General features: G+C 60.0%; 1 protein-coding gene across 1 annotated transcript; it reads left to right on the top strand.

Moving 5' to 3' along the window:
• The first annotated feature begins 835 nt into the window (after window positions 1-835).
• Window positions 836-13,183, top strand: ETV5 (ETS variant transcription factor 5). The gene is made up of 12 exons (XM_040074511.2): window positions 836-972; window positions 1,127-1,214; window positions 1,341-1,388; window positions 1,502-1,552; window positions 6,324-6,453; window positions 6,541-6,801; window positions 8,385-8,644; window positions 9,320-9,379; window positions 9,773-9,841; window positions 10,142-10,311; window positions 11,060-11,161; window positions 11,308-13,183. The coding sequence occupies exons 1-12, from the start codon at window positions 928-930 to the stop codon at window positions 11,527-11,529; spliced, it is 1,506 nt and encodes a 501-aa protein (XP_039930445.1). The 5' UTR covers window positions 836-927; the 3' UTR covers window positions 11,530-13,183.
• Window positions 13,184-16,646: the final 3,463 nt, after the last annotated feature.

Genomic DNA, 16,646 nt, shown 5'->3' with positions numbered 1-16,646 from the left:
CACTCAGCCGGTCTCAATGGTGCTCGGCGGAGCGGCGCGCGGGCGGGCGCCGGGAGAGGCCGCGGCCAATCAGAGGGCGCAGGCGGCGGAGCGGCGGCTCCCCATTGGCCGGCGCGGAGGGTAAACAAGCGGCGCGGGGCGGGGCGCGGCGGAGGCCGCTGGTTCGGGGGCTGCGGGCCGGCGCAGAGCGGCAGCGCGGTGCCCGGGCTCGGAGAGGCGCCGCGCCATCCCCGGCCCCGCTCCCGGCTCGCCCCGCTGCCGCTGAGGCTGCGGCGCCCCGGCCGGGTACGTGGGGGCCCGGCGGCGGGGGCGCGGCGCGGCCGGGGCCCGGGGCCGGGGCGGGGGCGGTGTTTATGAATGGCGCGGGCCGCGCGGCGTGAATGGCGGGGGGCGCGCGCCAGCGGGCGCTCGTGCGCGCGCTCGGGGGAGAAGCGGGTGGGGGGGGGGTGGAGAGGCGGAGTTTATGAATGGGGCGCGCGGGGCGGCGTGGGAACGAGCCCGGCTGCGGCGCGGCCCCGCAGCGCCGAGCGCGGTGAGGGGCGGGGGAAGGGAAGGGAAAGGAAGGGAAGGGAAGGGAAAACGAGGCGAAGCGAAGCGCGGCCCGCCCCGCTGCCTCCTCCCGCTGCCTTCCCCCCGCTCCCACGGCGCGTGATGTCACGGCCGTTTCTATAGAAATTAGGTGACATCACGAGCCGGGGGGCTCCGACCCGCCACGGCAGGAGCGGGCCGGCTCCCCGGGGAGGCGTGGCGGCCCCGCAGCCGCACCGAGCCAGCCCCGGGGGTGGCGGGGGCCAGGGTCTGACCCCTCCCCCTCGCCGCCCCCTCCGCCCCCCAGCCGCGCACCTGCCGGAGCCCGGGCCGGACCCCCCTTCCCGGGCCGGCGTCGATGCTGAGCGGGCCGGGGGCACTGCCCGCTTCGCCCGCACCATGGACGGCTTCTACGACCAGCAGGTTCCCTTCATGGGCCCCGGGGTAAGTTTGCCCGCCCTGATCCCTGTGCGCACCTTCCTTCCCGACCTCGGGGGCACCCCTTCCCCATCCTTGGGAGTGCCCCGCTTGTCCTTGGGGACACCCCCGGCCTGGGGGGCTGCCGCCCTCATCACAGCTGTCGCCCCGTTCCTTGCAGAAGTCCTGCACAGAGGAGGGCCGAGGTCGGCCGGGGTCCGATAGGAAAAGGAAATTTTTGGAGACTGACCTGGCCCATGACTCGGAAGGTAGGCAGGGCTCACGGCCCCGTCAGAGCACTGGCCTCGTGCTGGTTGTTTTAGAAATAATCCTGCAAATAATGGCAGTTTTATTTGTTCTTCTGTGGAGCGCATAAGTCTTTCACTCTGTTCCAGAGCTCTTCCAGGATCTCAGCCAGCTCCAAGAGGCCTGGCTAGCTGAAGGCAAGTCTTCACCTCCGCCTTTTGCCATGTAAAATATCTCAGCCAGCATCTCTTTGGGAACTGAAAACGCCATAAACCCACTTTTTTTGGTTTTGTTGTTTTTTTTTTTTTAGCTCAGGTCCCCGATGACGAACAATTTGTCCCAGATTTCCAGTCTGACAATTGTAAGTGACTGTTCCGGGTTTTTGTTCTCCGGGGGTAGATGTTTGGGTGCTTGTGCAAACATTTGCACTGGGTTTGGAGTTGCTTCCTTGGGAAAGCAGTTGTTCCTGGGCCTCAAAAGTGAAATCGTGGGCTTTTGGGAGAAAGCACGTGTGGTTTGGGTTCATCGAGATGAAACGTGCAATGCCCTGTCTTTTGTTAGTGGGGAAAATTACGGCCAAACGCGTGGAAATATCTCTGAGCTGCTCTCTGGGTTCCTCTGAGACGTGATGCTTGCTCGTAGTGAGGCGGCTTCGCTCCTGAATACTCCCTTTCCTTTTCAAGTGGAAGAGATAACCCGTGCTGGGCCGCTCGGTTAGCCACAATCTCTGCAGTTTCCAGAGCTCTTCAGCGTCCTGGCCCAGCGCTGTTGGCAAGAGCGAGCCTGAGCGGTGAAACTTGAGCCGCTTTAAGCGGCATTAATCACTGGCAAGCGAGCGTCTTTAAAAGGAGGCCAGTGAAAATGCAGTCCCTCGTGGATTGCATAAGAGCAAGGGCTGGTTCTGAGCCGCGCGGCGTTGCCAGAGCGGGTTAGCGGCGAGGGCAGGGGAACGGCGCGTGGGGCTTGCGCAGCTCCGGGCGTCGAAGGGTCGGCTGGAGGAGGACGGGGGCGGAATCAGGATGTTTTTGAGCTGTTACCTGGCAAACACAAGTAGTAGCTTGGTTGTCGGTGCCTGGGTTTTGCTGCCGAGCCAGACAGCTACGGAGCTCGGAGGGGAATCAAGTTTAGCCTGCAGTCGAACAGATTTTTCATTCCGGCTTTGTCACAGCATGCAGCGGGGTATCTCCTCCGACAGCAAACGCCTGTTAATTATTGCTCTTTGCTTACTCCGGAGTGGGAAACTTGCCACTAAGCCGGTCCAGACAGCCCAAGTTTCAGATGTGTTTTTTTTTCCCCCTGTCTCCCCTGAGATAAAAGGCCAGCCTGGAGTCAGAAACACAACGGTCTGTTGACATCCCCAGCACAGCCCAGCAGCTCTTGCTCGGAGCAGTACAAACTGCAGCGTGCGTGGGAGGGTGGCTCTTGAAGCCGAAGCTGTTTCCAGTGCCTTTTGGCAGTCTCTTTTTCCTTGTAACCTGAAGAGCTCAGAGAGGAGAGACAAACTTTTCTGGGTGATGCAGGAAAAAAAGAGGAGAAGAAGAAAAAGGCGTTTATTTGGTCAGGGCTCCTAAAATGTTCTGATCTGCTCGGCCTGTGGACGTGGTTGTTGAAACACTTTGTCACTTGAAAGATCTGCCTGCACGACTCCCTTCCTTAACTTTCCTGGGGAGAGAAAGCAAAGTTTCTTTGCTGCTGCAGTGCTGGCTGTGGGGGGACTCAGACTGAGGCAGAGGGGAATGGGAAGCCCAGCTCTTGCATCCCTGCGCTAGAGAGAGATTACAGAGCAGAGAAACTCCAGTTCTGAACCACGTAGAGAGGGGGAGAAGGACAGCTCTGCAACTGTGGCCTGCACGCAGCTTTCACTAGCAGGGATGTGCTGCCTTCCTGGGCTGGCAGTCACACTGGAGTTCAGCAGCCGTTGGCTCCTGGGGAAAGGTAAATCCCTCCTTAGCCCCTGCGGATGTTTGTGGACCTCTTGTTTCAGCAGTTGTGTGGCTCCACGCCTTCTCCCTGAGGAAACTGCTGCTCTCTCGTCCTGAGCAAACCTCAATCTTGTGCCCCATCGTGCATTCCCAGGGCCAAGCTTCCTTGGCACAGCAGCAAAAGGGGACGAACCAGGCTCAGTTTGGGCCCCACTGCAACGGGGAACGGTGTGAATGTGCCACACGGAGTCTTGGAGATGCTCCGAACTGCAGTGTCCTTCTTGCCTTGCTAAAACCCCCTCATAGCTGCCTGCATCTCTGCTACTGCCCACTCCCTGTCCCCAGGTCCGTAGCCAAGATCCCTGGCAGACAAGGTCTGAAAGTTGGGGCTTGGTAGCAAAATGATCTGGAGGGCAGTGGGTGGCTGTGCTGGGGAGGAAGTCCCACTGTAAGGAAAGCAAGGCTACCCCAGAGGAGGGGTGCATTGTTCCTAGTGCCCTGGGCCGAGTGGCAAGGGGCCACATTCGGTGCTTACAAGTTGCCCAGGGGAGCGGTGGATCCACGGGAGGCTGTGGTGACTCCAGAGAGCTCCGGCAGCTTGCTGGGTGTGAGCTCACCAGCAATGTGGCCATGGGTGTGCACGCAGTGTTATGCCTCCACTGATTGTTTAAGTACCTGGGAAGCGATGGGATCGTGCTGAGGAGATATCAAGCACCACAAGAAGTGATTTATTTCCCCAGGGTTCCCGTGGCCTCCCTGAGCAGGCAGCACGTGGCAACAGCCACGGGCAGGGCATGGAGTTTCTTACACACCAGAACGAAAGAGGGAGGTTTGTTTGTGAGGAAGAGTTGTTTAAACAAAGGAAAGCAGGATCCTGGCTTCTATTTCTGACTCCTCTCCTGGTGTGACCTTGGGTGCGTCCTGTAGCGCCGGGGGATGGAGGGGCAGGCGCAGAGCTCGGCTCCCGGGTGACAGCTGGAGTGGGTGCCAGTGTCCCTGGGCTGGAAGTGGGGGTTTGGTTGCCTTCCCCTTGGCTCACTCAGTGCTCTCCAAGCTTAGTCTCATGGAGGTCCAGCCTGCCCTGTCCTCCACCAAGGGATCCTCTGGGAATTCCAGGCCTCGAGTGGCTTGGTGGTGCCACCCGCGGGAGATGTCTGATGGTTGGCATTAGGGGCATTGCCAGTTCCACTGCTTGTATGGGTTTGCCTGAGCCTCCTCTCCTGGCTGGGCACAGCAGTGGCACGTGTGACTGCTCCCTTGCCCGGCCTCCCCAGGATCCTTCCACCTCTGGAGGCTAAAGCAGCCCAGAGGGGCTGCCAGGCACCCAGGGGTGTCCTCGCTGCTGCCGCTGTGGCTCAGCCTTGGCGCGGATCTGCATCTTCTCCGGCCCCGTCTGTAGCAGAGCTGCTCCCTCTGAGTATTTTTATACATTTTTTTTAGCTTTTAATTACAGTGCCGAGGGCAGGACCGGAAAGGGTAAAAGCGCTTGTGCACCCGGCGTTCCTTTGAGGTGCTGGGGCAGGGCAGCTCCTCCCACCTGGCTGCTGGGACCCAAACCCAGCGCCTTTCCCCCCAAAAAGCTGCCCTCGGTGCCCCCCGGCCGTGAGCTTGGCACGGCAGCGCGCCGTGCTGAGCAGCGCCGGCCGGCCCCGCAGTGTTTGTGTAAGGAATCCAAACGTTGCACAGAGCCCGGGCTTGGACAGCTGGTCTCTGTTAGGATCTTAAGGCTCATTTCCCTTTTTTTTTGAATGGCAGTGCTAAGCTCTGGGGAAATTTTTCCTTTCTTTTTTTTTTTTCTTTTTTTTTTTCTTTTTTTTTTTTCCCCTTCCCTCAGCCACATGAATGGAGCACTACGAAGTGTTTGTGAATGGAGGGTGGTGCCTGCTCAGGGACTGGAGGCTTTTTTTTTTTTTTTTTTTTTTTTTAAATGAATAACCAGACCCCATTGTACGACCGGGCGGAAAAACAACTCGCTCCAACAACACGGAGCCTGTTCGGGAGAGCCGTGCCCGCGATAGGCAGCTGGAGCCCTTCCAAAGGCAGTTCCCCTTGGCTTTCCCATGGCTCGTGGGGTGCCTGCGCCTTGCCCCCGCCGTGCTGGGCCCCCTTTTACGGCTGGAAATGCTGAGAGTGGCAAAACCTCGCTGGGGAGGGGGGAAGGAGGAGTGGGATAAATCCGGCTTGGGAGCGGTGGAAGGCGTGCGGGGGGCTGTGCTGGCTCAGCGCTGGGCTTTGTGTTTCAAATCCTTCTCGGGGAGGGTGGGGGGGGTTTATGCCCTTGGTACCAGCTGTACCGAGGCCTTTCGAAGGGGGGGATGGGTAGAAAGGGGAGTCAGCAGCTCTTTAAAGGTTTTGACAAATTAGGGGAGCAGCTAATTACCTGGCAAGCTGTGAACAGTTGTCCTGGAGCTATTTGCTCCTCTCCAGTGTAGCTGGGCTGTGTTTAGGCTTCGCACGAAGCTAATACTCCACTTCCGATTAGTCTTGGCTCTCCTCTGAGGCGCTATTTAGGTACAGATCTCCGAGGCGCTTTCCCTTTCCTAGGGCGCCTGCTTTTAGAAATTAATTAGCTTAAGCATATATTACTCCGTTTGTAATTATATATAGCAAGCGAGCTTGGGAGTGGGTGGAGAGGATTTGGGGTTAATGGGATGTTTGCCACTTGAACCCGTGCGATTGTGGGACCCCAGGACTAGATCCCGTTGGACCACCTCGGCTGCGGGAAGGTGGATCCCACTTAAAAACTGCAGGTGGGGATGCCCCTGTGAGGGTGAGCGGGTTGCTGTTTAGGAGGTCTTGGAGCTCCCGTCTGTCAAGCCCCCTCGCCCCGTGTCTCAGGGAGGCAGCCGCTGCCTGTGGTGCCTGGGCTCTGCCCCACTCGCCGAGGGACAGCGCGTGTCTCCTGTGAGGCTGTTGTGGAGCTGCCTGTGCCCCTCTTGGATCCCAATCGGGATTATTCCCCTTCTGAGAGCAATGTCCTGGGCCGCTGTGGCTGTCCCAGCTCTGCCCTCCCTCGCCACCCTGGCTCACTTCTCCGCCGGTGCTGGGGTCTGGCAGGACACACCCTATCACCCTGGGCCGGGTGCCGAGTGCTCCCAGGGCAAAACTCAGCGCCTTACCCCCAAGCAAAGCGCTGATGCTTGCAGGGGCGACGTTCCCATCGCCCTCTCCCCTGTGGGTGAGCCCGTATCCTCCTGGCTGTCCTTGCAGTGGTCCTGCACGCCCCACCTCCGGCAAAGATCAAGCGGGAGCTGCCCAGCCCGTCCTCGGAGCTGTCATCCTGCAGCCACGAGCAGGCTCTCTGTGCCGGCTATGGGGACAAGTGCCTCTACAACTGCTGGTAGGTAACGCGGCGACACGGCCGCGGGGGACCCCGCGCTGTCCCCGTGGGTGTCGCCGTCAGCGCCTCGCCCCTCTCCCTCGGCAGTGCCTACGACAGGAAACCCCCCGCCGGGTTCAAGCCATTAACGCCGCCCGCCACGCCGGTGTCCCCCGCGCACGCCGGGGCGGCCCTGCCACCGCCACCGCCGGCCCCGGCCGTGCCCGCGGCTGCCCACGGAGCCGCCTCGGCCCCGCACGCCCTGCAGGAGCCGCGGCAGCAGCCGCCCTTCGCCGTGCCGCGGCCGCCGCACCCGCCCGTGCACATGCCAAAGATGATGTCCGAGAACCAATACCCAGCAGAGCACAGGTAAGGCGGCGCCCGCCCCGGGGAGCGCGGGAGCCCCCCGGGGCTTTGTGGGCGCTCTTGGGGTGGGCCGGTGGTCCCAGAGGGCGGGGGAGAAAGGCACGAGGCATTTCTCTTCGTCCCCACGCCGCGGTTGTGGGCCAAATGTTGTTGCCTGAGGTCCCGTGTGGCAAAACTTGCCACTTCCTACTGGGATCTCGTGGCTTTTTCTCCTGCTAACAGGGAGCTGCTCCTTCCGGTCCCTGAGCATTGGGCAGAGCCTTTGCCTCCCCTTGGGAAAGGCAGGGGAGGCGGAGGCTGACTCCTGCATCCAGCAGGTTGCCCCTGTTCCAACAGGTGATGGTCCTGAGCCGGGGCTCTGCTCTCCTCATGCCCTCCCGCTGCAGCTCTGCCTCCCAAGCCGAGCCCCGCCGTTCTGTGGAGCTGTGACCATCTCTGTCCTGCCCACGTGCACCCCGGCCCGGGGTGGCCCAGAGCTCCCCCGTGCTCCGCATGGCGTCACCGTGGTTTTGTGGGCTGTGGTGGGAGACTCCTGTTCCCTTCTTCCTCTCCAAGCTGTGGCTTCATTCCCCATCACTCCCACGTCCCTGGAGGCTCTGCCAGTCCCTCCCTCACCCGGGGTTTGCTCCTCTGGGTGCTCTCAGTAGGTGCTCTGCTTGTGGCCTCTGGATGTCCCTCGCTGTGACGGCCACCGCGTCGCCCCTGTGGGCGTGGGACGAGATGTGGCAGCCGGGCAAAGGCCGTGCAGTGGGGCCGAGGAGGCCCTTGGAATGTGCCCAGAGCAGGGAAGCATCCCTCCCCAGCAAAGCGGGGCTCCGTGTGACCTTCAGGCTATGCGGGGGGCTGGCTGCGACCCCTGGGGAAGCACTGTGCCAGCACGGGGCTTGGGTTTCATTCAGGAAGGGCAGAGGGACGTGGCTCGGAAATGGAGTAATCCCAGCCCGGCAGCTGGGAGAGCTCGGGTTACAAAGCCAAATGGTGCAAGGCCGGCTGAGAGGAGCCGGCACGGAGATCCAAGATCACCTTTCAAGGTGCTGGAGGACGAGGGGATGCGGCGACACCCCCTCGAGGTGGTGCCTCGTCCATCGCCACCGGCAGAAGCCGTGGTGGCAGCACCACGGAGCCGAAAATAGTGCTCCCTGCTGTCGAGTTCAAGGTTTAATCCCAGCTGCGCGGGCGGATTAGCAGCCGGCTGGGGCCGCGGAGTGGATTTGGCTTTGCGTAAGCGCCCACCCGTGCACAGCATCCCTGGCCCCCGCCCCCCACGCTGGGGACGGGTTTTGGCGCTTTACAGAGATAATGAGTGGTGAGGAGTGGGTTTTTTGTTCCCTTTCTCGTTCCTTTCCAGACACCTGAAGGCCAGATGATGGCCCATGTGTTATCTTGCTGCCCCATCTCGGGGTTCTCGGCGCCCCACCGGGTCCCCACGGGGTGAGATCCTGTGGTGGCTGTGCTCCTGAGGAACCATCCCAGGCGGCTGTGGGTGCAGCCTGGGCCCAAGGCTGTCAGGCACTTCTGGTTTGGGGCGGGAGCCGGCAGCAGGGCTGGCCTCCACTCCTCAGTAACGCCACGTCCTTCTCCGGCAGGTTTCAGAGGCAGCTGTCCGAGCCCTGCCACCCCTTCCCGCCGCAGGCCGGGGTGCCGGGGGACAGCCGCCCCATCTACCACCGGCAGCTGTCGGAGCCCCTGGGCCCTGCCGCCCCCCGCCCCCCTCAGGGATTCAAGCAGGAGTACCACGACCCTCTCTACGAGCACGGCGGCCCCGGCCTGCCCGGTCCCCCCGGCCACAGCTTCCAGCCCCCCATGGGCATCAAGCAGGAGCCCCGGGACTACTGCATCGACTCAGGTGGGCGCGAGTCAGGGGACAGCCAGGCGCCGGCCGGGGTGACGCCAGGGTTACACCGGTGACGCTCCAAGGAGCAGGGCGCAGGGTTGAGCCTCGGGCTGTGGATGCTCTCACCCTGGAGCTTCCCGTGGTGCTGGGATGCTGCTTTGCCCTTTTGTTTCCTCCCGTTCCTCCTTTTCCAAAGCCGGGGGATAGAGCAGGAGTTCGCCTGATGCCAGCGGTGTGGTCGGTGCCCCGCAGCGCCTGGCGGGTCCCCCCGTGGCTCTGGCCTAGGGCCAGCTGTGATTGCTGGCTGCTGGACCCAACCAGCATCACGGAAAAATCCTCTAATCGCCTTAGCACCTAAAAATACCCCAACCTCGGGATGGAGGGTGGCACAGCCAAGCAGATGGTTGGTAGGGGAGGCGCGGCAGTGCCTCCCTTCGTGTGGGGCCCGTGAAAACTCCAGCTGACTTAGCCCTTGCTCCAGTCTAAATTCCAGCGCCGCCCCAAGTCATACTGGGTTGTTTTTTTTCCCTGATGTAGAAGGTGGATGTAGTGGACCAGGGAGTGTGGGGAAAGGAGGAAGTTCCCAGACCTCACTGCAGGATGTGCTCGGGGTAAAGAGAATGCTGCCAAATCCATGGTGGCACCCACAGGGTTTACATCCTCAATATAATTTCTTTTCCCCCTCAGAAGTGCCTAACTGCCAGTCCTCGTACCTACAGGGGAATGTCTTCCCCAACAGCCATGACGGTGAGTGACTCTCCCCCTGCTGTGCCCCATCCCAGCCCTCACTCGTGGCGGGCAGCGCTCCCTGGGCACCCAGAAAACACCCAGGAGAGCACGGTGGGGCCCGTGAGAGCTGCGTGCAGCCCTGGCAGCAGCCCCAACAGCAGCCAGCAGCCCCTGCGAGCGTGCTGTGAGGGCACGGCAGCGCCGTGTAATCTGGGATAATGCGCCTGACAGAGCTGCTAACAGGGTTTGGGAGCAGGGAGGGGGGCTCAGCCACTGAAATAACTGGGAACAAGTCTGCTCCCAGAGCTGTGGATGGGGTCCTGTGCTGGATTCAGCCAAGCCAGGGTTTTTTTGGGGTCCAGCCTGGCTAGTGGAGGGGCTCTGTGCTCACAAAGGGTCTTTTCCCTACAGGATTTTCATATGAAAAGGACACACGATTGTATTTTGATGACACATGCGTGGTACCCGAGAGGCTGGAGGGTAAGAATCTGGCCCCAGAGGAGGCCTGCAGGGGAACTGGGGCTCACGGAGCAAGATGTGGGATGCTGGGATCTGCTTATAAAGCCAAGCAGCGCTGGCACGGTGCTCTTGAGAGCTGCTGAGCATCATCCCACGTGGCAACTTGGCATCACTGCCGTGCTCCATCTCCGTCCCTGACATCTACCTGCCTGCAGCACCATCCCCAGCAGCTCTCCCCTCTCCCACCCCACGGCCCGATCCTGCCACAGCTGGGAGGGGGGCAGAGCCGGGGTGTTTACCCAGGCGTCTTTGTTCGAGCAGGTAAAGTGAAGCAGGAGCCCACCCTGTACCGCGAGGGCCCTCCCTACCAGCGGCGCGGGTCTCTGCAGCTCTGGCAGTTCCTGGTCACCCTCCTGGATGACCCTGCCAATGCCCACTTCATCGCGTGGACCGGCCGGGGCATGGAGTTCAAGCTGATCGAGCCTGAGGAGGTATGAGGGGTCCTGCCCCGGAGCTGGGGGTGCCTGTGGGGATGCAGGACTGGGCTGAACCCTTCCCGTGCAGCAGAACCTTCCCACTCGTGCTTGAGGCGAGAGATGTGCCTCTACCCTCCAGTCAGCTGTAGAGATTTGCCTTTAGGATCTTCCACCGTGTCGTGGCTCTTCAGGAGCTTGGCCGGCTGCTGAAGCCGGCAGCGGTCACCGGCCGTGGTGGTGTTGCCTCCGAGCTGTGCCTCGCCGAGTTCTGCTGCTCTGCCACGGCTCCCTCCCTCCCAAGCTGCTCCCAGTCCGGGTTTCCAGCAGCAGCTCCGTGCTGGCGCGCCGCCGTGCCGGAACCACGCGGCTCCAGGGGAGGCTGACACAGAGGAAGGAGCTGTTCGGGGAGTAATTGAGAGCAGCTGCAGCCAGCACCGAGCTGCGCATTGTGGGTGATTACCCGTAATATCCCTTGCGCCATGCATGGAAATTGTGGTGTTTTGAAGCAGCTTTTTTGGCAGGCTCTCCCTAATGAAATGAGTTTCGATTTGGCCCTGGTCTGGCGGTGGCTGTGTGGTCGCAGCCGGAGCTTTTATCATGGCAGGCGGGGAACCGCTCCCAGGCCGCGGTGACACCCTGGGGCTCCAGCTGCCCCAGCCCCCTCAGACAAGCCTCCCGCCTGCATTTCAGTCCTGATTTCCCTTGAGGATCCCCGGTCAAGCCCTGGCTGGAGCCCTGAGGGCTGCCACCTCTCTCCCCGTAGGTAGCACGGCGCTGGGGCATCCAGAAGAACCGACCGGCCATGAACTACGACAAGCTCAGCCGCTCCCTGCGCTACTACTACGAGAAGGGCATCATGCAGAAGGCGAGTGACCCCCTGCCACCCCACGGCGGGCTGTGCCCGTCCCCTGCCGGCCCAGGGAGGGCTGAGGACCGACGCGAGGCGTGTGGCGCTTCCCCGGGGCCGGGGCACGTTCGCGGCGCCTCTCACCCCCTCCCTCCTCCCCGCAGGTGGCCGGCGAGCGGTACGTCTACAAATTCGTCTGCGACCCCGACGCCCTCTTTTCCATGGCCTATCCCGACAACCAGCGCCCGTTCCTGAAGACGGAGCCGGACTGCCCGGTGCCGGAGGAGGAGACGGTGCCGCTGACGCACTTCGAGGACAGCCCGGCGTTCCTCCTGGAGAGGGATCCCTGCGGCAGCCTTCCCTACGCGGAGGGCTTCGCCTACTGACTCGGCCGGCCGGCGGAGCCATTGGCACTAGCGCATCCACCTGGGGCAAACGCGGTTTTCTAAAGGAAAAAAAAAAAAAAAAAAGAATTTTTTTTTTTTGGCTGTCTGTAAGGAGGAAACAAAAACGAAAGAAAAAAAAAAAAAGCCCAACGACAAAACTGCACCGGGTGCACGCTCAAATTGGAGGAATTTAAAACGCCCCACGTGTGTTGCCGCCGAATTCCCACCCTTCCTTTCCAAGGGCTAGTGCACAGGACTGCCCGTGGCTGGCACCTCCTGCCACGCATCGGTGTGATGTCTCGGGGGCGCCGGGAGCCTCGGTTGCGGGCTCTTCCCCGGGCGCTGGCTCCGGCAGCGCCCCGGGGCTGGGCTGCGTGGCTGCCGAGCCAATTGTCGCGACAATCTGCTTTGCATCGAGCACAATCCGCGGAGCTGCCTTGTGAGGTGGAAAGGGCTTTGATTTGCACAGAGGAGGGATGCGGGGGGGCCGCCTGGGCCAGCACCCCGGGGCTGATGTGCGCAGCATCCTACCCCAACCCCGAGGAGCCTTCTGCCTTCTTCCCGAGCCCCCCTCCCCGTATAACCTGTTGTTCCCATAGAACCTCCTCCTGCATCCTCTCCGTGCCCTCAATCCTCCCCACCTCTGGCTACGGGCCATGGGTTGCATTTTAGGGGAGGAGACCCTGACACTAACTCCCTCTTGGGTTGGTTTTTTGTTGTTGTTTTGTTGTTTTTTTTTTTTTCTTTTTTCGGGATGTTTTAGGAAAATACTAAAGGTTTCTAAACTGATTTTTGTAGATTTTTTGTATTTTAAGGCGAAGCTATTTTTTGCAGCTCGGCTGCCGTCCCCGCAGCCCCTGGGGACGCCCCCACGGCTTTCCTGGTGGCAGGGGTGCCCTCGATGGCCGTGGCTTCCTGGGCTGGCTGCCGAAGGATCTGGTCCGCTCCATTTCACCGCTCCAGTCCTCTTTCCCAGGGGAGCCGGGGCTGGCTGCCGATAGTGGCTCAGCTGTGCTCCCCCTGCTTGGCATGGCCTCGGAGCTGGGCTGTAATGCTGAGGTGGGCAGGGATGGGGGGTCCCTGCCTCAGTGCCCCACTTCCCTCCAGCTCCTCCCACCCCTCGCTGCACCTCCTAACACTCCTCCACCACTCATATATCCATACCTGCCTCCCCTGCACCAGGCTACATGTTTTGTTGTAAATGCTGTATAGGAATTTTTTTCTCTTCTTTAGTTAGCTTCGGTTGGAATTTTTGTTTGGGTTATTTTTGGTTTTGCCTTTTTTTTTTTTTTTTTTTTTTTTTTTTTTGTCTGATTCTTTTGTGGGTTTTGTTTTTTTTTTTTTTTTGGGAAGTATGAAGATTAACTCTGCAACGACTTGGTTGCTCTCCCCATGGTGGCTGCAGTGGCCTGTACCCAACGGGGAGCATTTGGTTTTGGGAACCCCACCTCGGGGACAGGCTTATAACCATTTGCTTGGTGTGGCAGGTCTGCAGTGCAGAAGGAGTTAATCTGAGGACTGATTTGAAATATCTTTATTCAAGCAGGGCTATGTATCTCCTGCAAAGCTGCATTACATTCTGTACTGTGTACAATAAAGGATCTTGCTTCCTGTTCCTCCCTGACTGCCTGGGCTCCTGCTTTGCCTGCGCCGTGGGACGCTGCCTGGGCTGGGGGAGCCCCTGGATGTGGGGGCTGTAGTGGTCCACTCTGGGGCCTGCAGCACGGTGTGTGTGGAGCTGGGACCAAGTCACCAGGGCTGCCCTCTCCCCAGTCCCCCCTGGGTGTGGATACTGTCACAAAGCCCCATGCCCTGAGAGGAGCCGTTTGGAATGGGGGTGGTTTCTGCCCAGTCGGTGTGATTTAATATTGCCTCTTCCCGGGGTGTCTCAGCGAGTCCTCCACTCCCCTGGAAACCCAAGCACCTGCCAGCAAGCAGGGATAAAGCTGGTGGGGACCTCTCAGGGATAAAGCTGGTGGGGACCTCTCAGGAAAGAGCCCTCCACAAGCTACTGGCACTGGTCCCCCCATTGTCTCAACTTCTAGGCTGGGAAAAATTCAGGGTTTGCAAAAAGATGAAGGAGGTGGGTGGAGGGCAAGGGCTGTTCTGTGAGGACTTGGTTCAGCTCAGGGGTCTGTGTTTCTCCTGATAGGCTGGAGAGAAACTCAAACACCCCAGAACTGCCCAGTCCCCTTGGCCTCAATTTGAGCTGAGCCAGGGTGTCCATGGGCTCCCAGCCCAGCCCGTGCAGGGGCCGGTGTGATGCTGCTGGAGGTACTCTGACACCTCTTCTCTTCCAGGTTATTTGCACTGCCCAGCTAAAGCCCACCCCTAGCTGTGGCAATGGAGAGATGAAAGGCCCTTACGTGCCATGATGCTCTTCACACACCCACCTCACCTGGATCCACTCCTGGCTGCCGGCCCCATTGCTAATGGGTCCTTAAGCTGCTCTTCCATCGTGCCTGAAGCATTGAGCTGCATGGAGAAGTGTGGCTGTCTCCCAGCCCAGGCAGGGCGAAGCAGGCTCTAAAACATCCAGCAAAGCCAATTCATCTGGAACAAAGCCTTCAAGGAGCTAAATCAGCTGTTCAGCCCCAGGAGAACAGTTGCACTCCCAACCCCGTCCCATTTTTATTTTCCTCAAAGCTCTGTCCTCTGCCCAAGACTGCAAACCCCAGGTGATCTGAGCTCCAGACAGTGCCTGGTAATCCCACCTCGCCGGGGATTTCAGCAGGCTGAGTCCTGGTGCTCAGGATGGAGCAAGGGGAAAACGGGGCCACCGGTAGCGCGGCCGGCGGGCAGATGGCCGAGGTGGGACCCATCATGGATGGCGAGGGTGAGGGTGACAGGATAAGGCAAAGCCTTTCAAAGCCTTCATCAAGCATCTTGTCACACCACAGCCCTGAGCCTGGCCCTGCAAATCTCACTGTGGGCAGGGCTGGGGCCCCGAGGGCGTCTCTCACACTGCTCTTACCGAAGGGAGGGGTTAGGAAGAGGGGTTTTTCTATCCCAGTTTGTCAGTGTGGAACAAAAGGGCTCAGGCCCCAAAGGGTTTGATGCCACACTGGCTTTTTTTTACTTAGGACACCAAGAATTCGAATCTGCTGTGCATCACCCCTCCCTCTCCTCCTGCTCCATGCCGAGGGGATGGAGCTGCCTTGGGCACCACTTGTCCCCAGCCCGAGGGTGAAGGACAGGCCAGAGCTGTTCAGTGTCCTGCCTGCAGCCTCCCAGGGATGAGGGCAAGAGCTCCCAGGCAGAGCAGGGCCTGGACTAGCATTTCCCAGGAGCTGGGGAGATGGAGGAGAAGCAGGAGGGGAAGCATCTCTGCTCCCTTCTCACCTCCTGCCCCACCAGATGCTGCTTCCAGGCACGGGGATGTGCCCTCTTAGGGCACACTCCAGCGTGCTGTGGGATGGGGAGCCTAGCTGGGGAGCACTGCTGCAACTGCACTGCTGCAACTGCCACCACCACTGCCACCACTGCCACCACCGCCCCCAGGACCAGGACTGGCTCAGGCTACCACTGCTCCAGCCCCTGGACTGACCACCTCGGTCCCCTCCTCCCATATTCCAGCACCATTTGCCTCCTGCCTTCCTCCCGCTCCTCCCAGCCTCTGGGGAGGGTGAAGAGGAGTGAGCAGAGAGGATGGTGAATGATGAAGCACCGTTTTGGAGATTAGGAAAAACCCTGGTGCTGGTGTCCAGCCCTGTCTCCAGTCCTCCAGCTCGCAGCTTCCACCTCTCCGTGGTGGTTGTGGAAAAGAGCCCATCAGCAGTTTGGGGTGAACAACAACCTGGGCAAGCAGGCAATAAAACGGCAGCTGGTATTGAATGGGGACAAATGTGCTTGTTCCTAGTTTCTTCTTTTCACAGTCTTTATAATGCGCCCCAAGTGACTCCCTCCCTGGAACGAGAGTTTGGAGTTACCAGATGGTCCAAGAGGCACAGGTTAAAAATCATTTGGAAAAGAGGAGCCCGCAAAGGGGAGAGCATCATTACAACCCTTCACACATCCATAATTCATGGAGTACATTTCTGCTCTCCCTGTCTCGGAAGCGTATAGCAGGACTGGAAAATGTTCAAAAAGCAACGGAGACAGCCAAGGGTCTGCTCTGGCTCTTCCATGGGAGTGTATAAATAGTCTGGCACTTCCGACTGGGGCAGGATTTGTGGCTCAGGGGCTTCATATTTAATAGCCCATGTCAGAGTTTTCCATTGCTGCCTGGAAGAGCATTTTGGGGAAGAATTACTGCCCACGCAGCTTGTTCTTCTGGCAGGACTGACAAGCCCTTGAGACCAGAGGGGCTGCATGGCCCACCACGGCAGGGAGACGCAGCTCCCACCCGGCCCACGTCCCTCTGCCCATCACGGTGGCCTCGTGGTGTGACCCTGTGCTCGGCAGCTGGTTCCACCGGAGGGGTGGCTCGCATCACAGCAGCTCCTCTCTTCCCCAGCTCTTCAAACACTCAACGTTTTCAATAAGTGGGTTGATTTGGCTCCTAAACACCTGGAGCAACAAGAGTGGCTCCATGTGTGGAGCCAACTTCAGTGAGTCAGCTCAAGGAAAAAAAGAAAAGAAAGAAAAGAAAGAAAAAAAAAAAAAAAAATCAAGCAAGTGGAGATCTGGGCTGGTGGGTAAGGAAAAGTGAGGAACACCCACCCGGGGCTGTGCAGGACACCCAGCTCCCTTCACACTGGTCTGGCACCACCTCGTGGATGTCCATCTGCTGCTCCTGCCACCACGGGGGTTTGTGGTAGCGCCTCTGCAGAGCTCTTTGGTACCCAAATGTGGTTCGTACCTGCGGGCTGGACACTGTGGCAGGGAGGATTCCAGCCACAGCTCATTTCCCAGGGCTTCTCTCTGCTTTGTGCTGACTTTCCTGGGTCTGCATCGCTGACTCGAAGCCTCCCACTCCCGGGCAGGCTGGAGGAAGAGGGAGACCACTGACCCCACCTTCTCCAGAGCTCCTTTGAGAAGAGAGCCGGGCCTCCACTAACACCCCAGAGCCCTCCAACCCTGAGCTCCCAGCCTCTCACAAGGACTAAGACTGGAATAAGCCTCTAAGTAGCTTCTGAAACTATGAGCCAATTGCTGAATTAAAGGCTCTCAGAGCT

Source organism: Hirundo rustica, chromosome 10, assembly GCF_015227805.2.
Source record: "Hirundo rustica isolate bHirRus1 chromosome 10, bHirRus1.pri.v3, whole genome shotgun sequence".
Taxonomy (NCBI): Eukaryota; Metazoa; Chordata; class Aves; order Passeriformes; family Hirundinidae; genus Hirundo; species Hirundo rustica.
This window is presented reverse-complemented; position numbering and strand designations above follow the sequence as displayed.

Bases quoted from the DNA above. Each gene is read 5' to 3' on its own strand.
- ETV5 (XM_040074511.2), top strand. From the start codon at position 928: ATGGACGGCTTCTACGACCAGCAGGTTCCCTTCATGGGCCCCGGG. The intron at 9,380-9,772 runs GTGAGTGACTCT...TTTTCCCTACAG, and splicing joins CTTCCCCAACAGCCATGACG to GATTTTCATATGAAAAGGAC. The intron at 10,312-11,059 runs GTATGAGGGGTC...CTCTCCCCGTAG, and splicing joins AGCTGATCGAGCCTGAGGAG to GTAGCACGGCGCTGGGGCAT.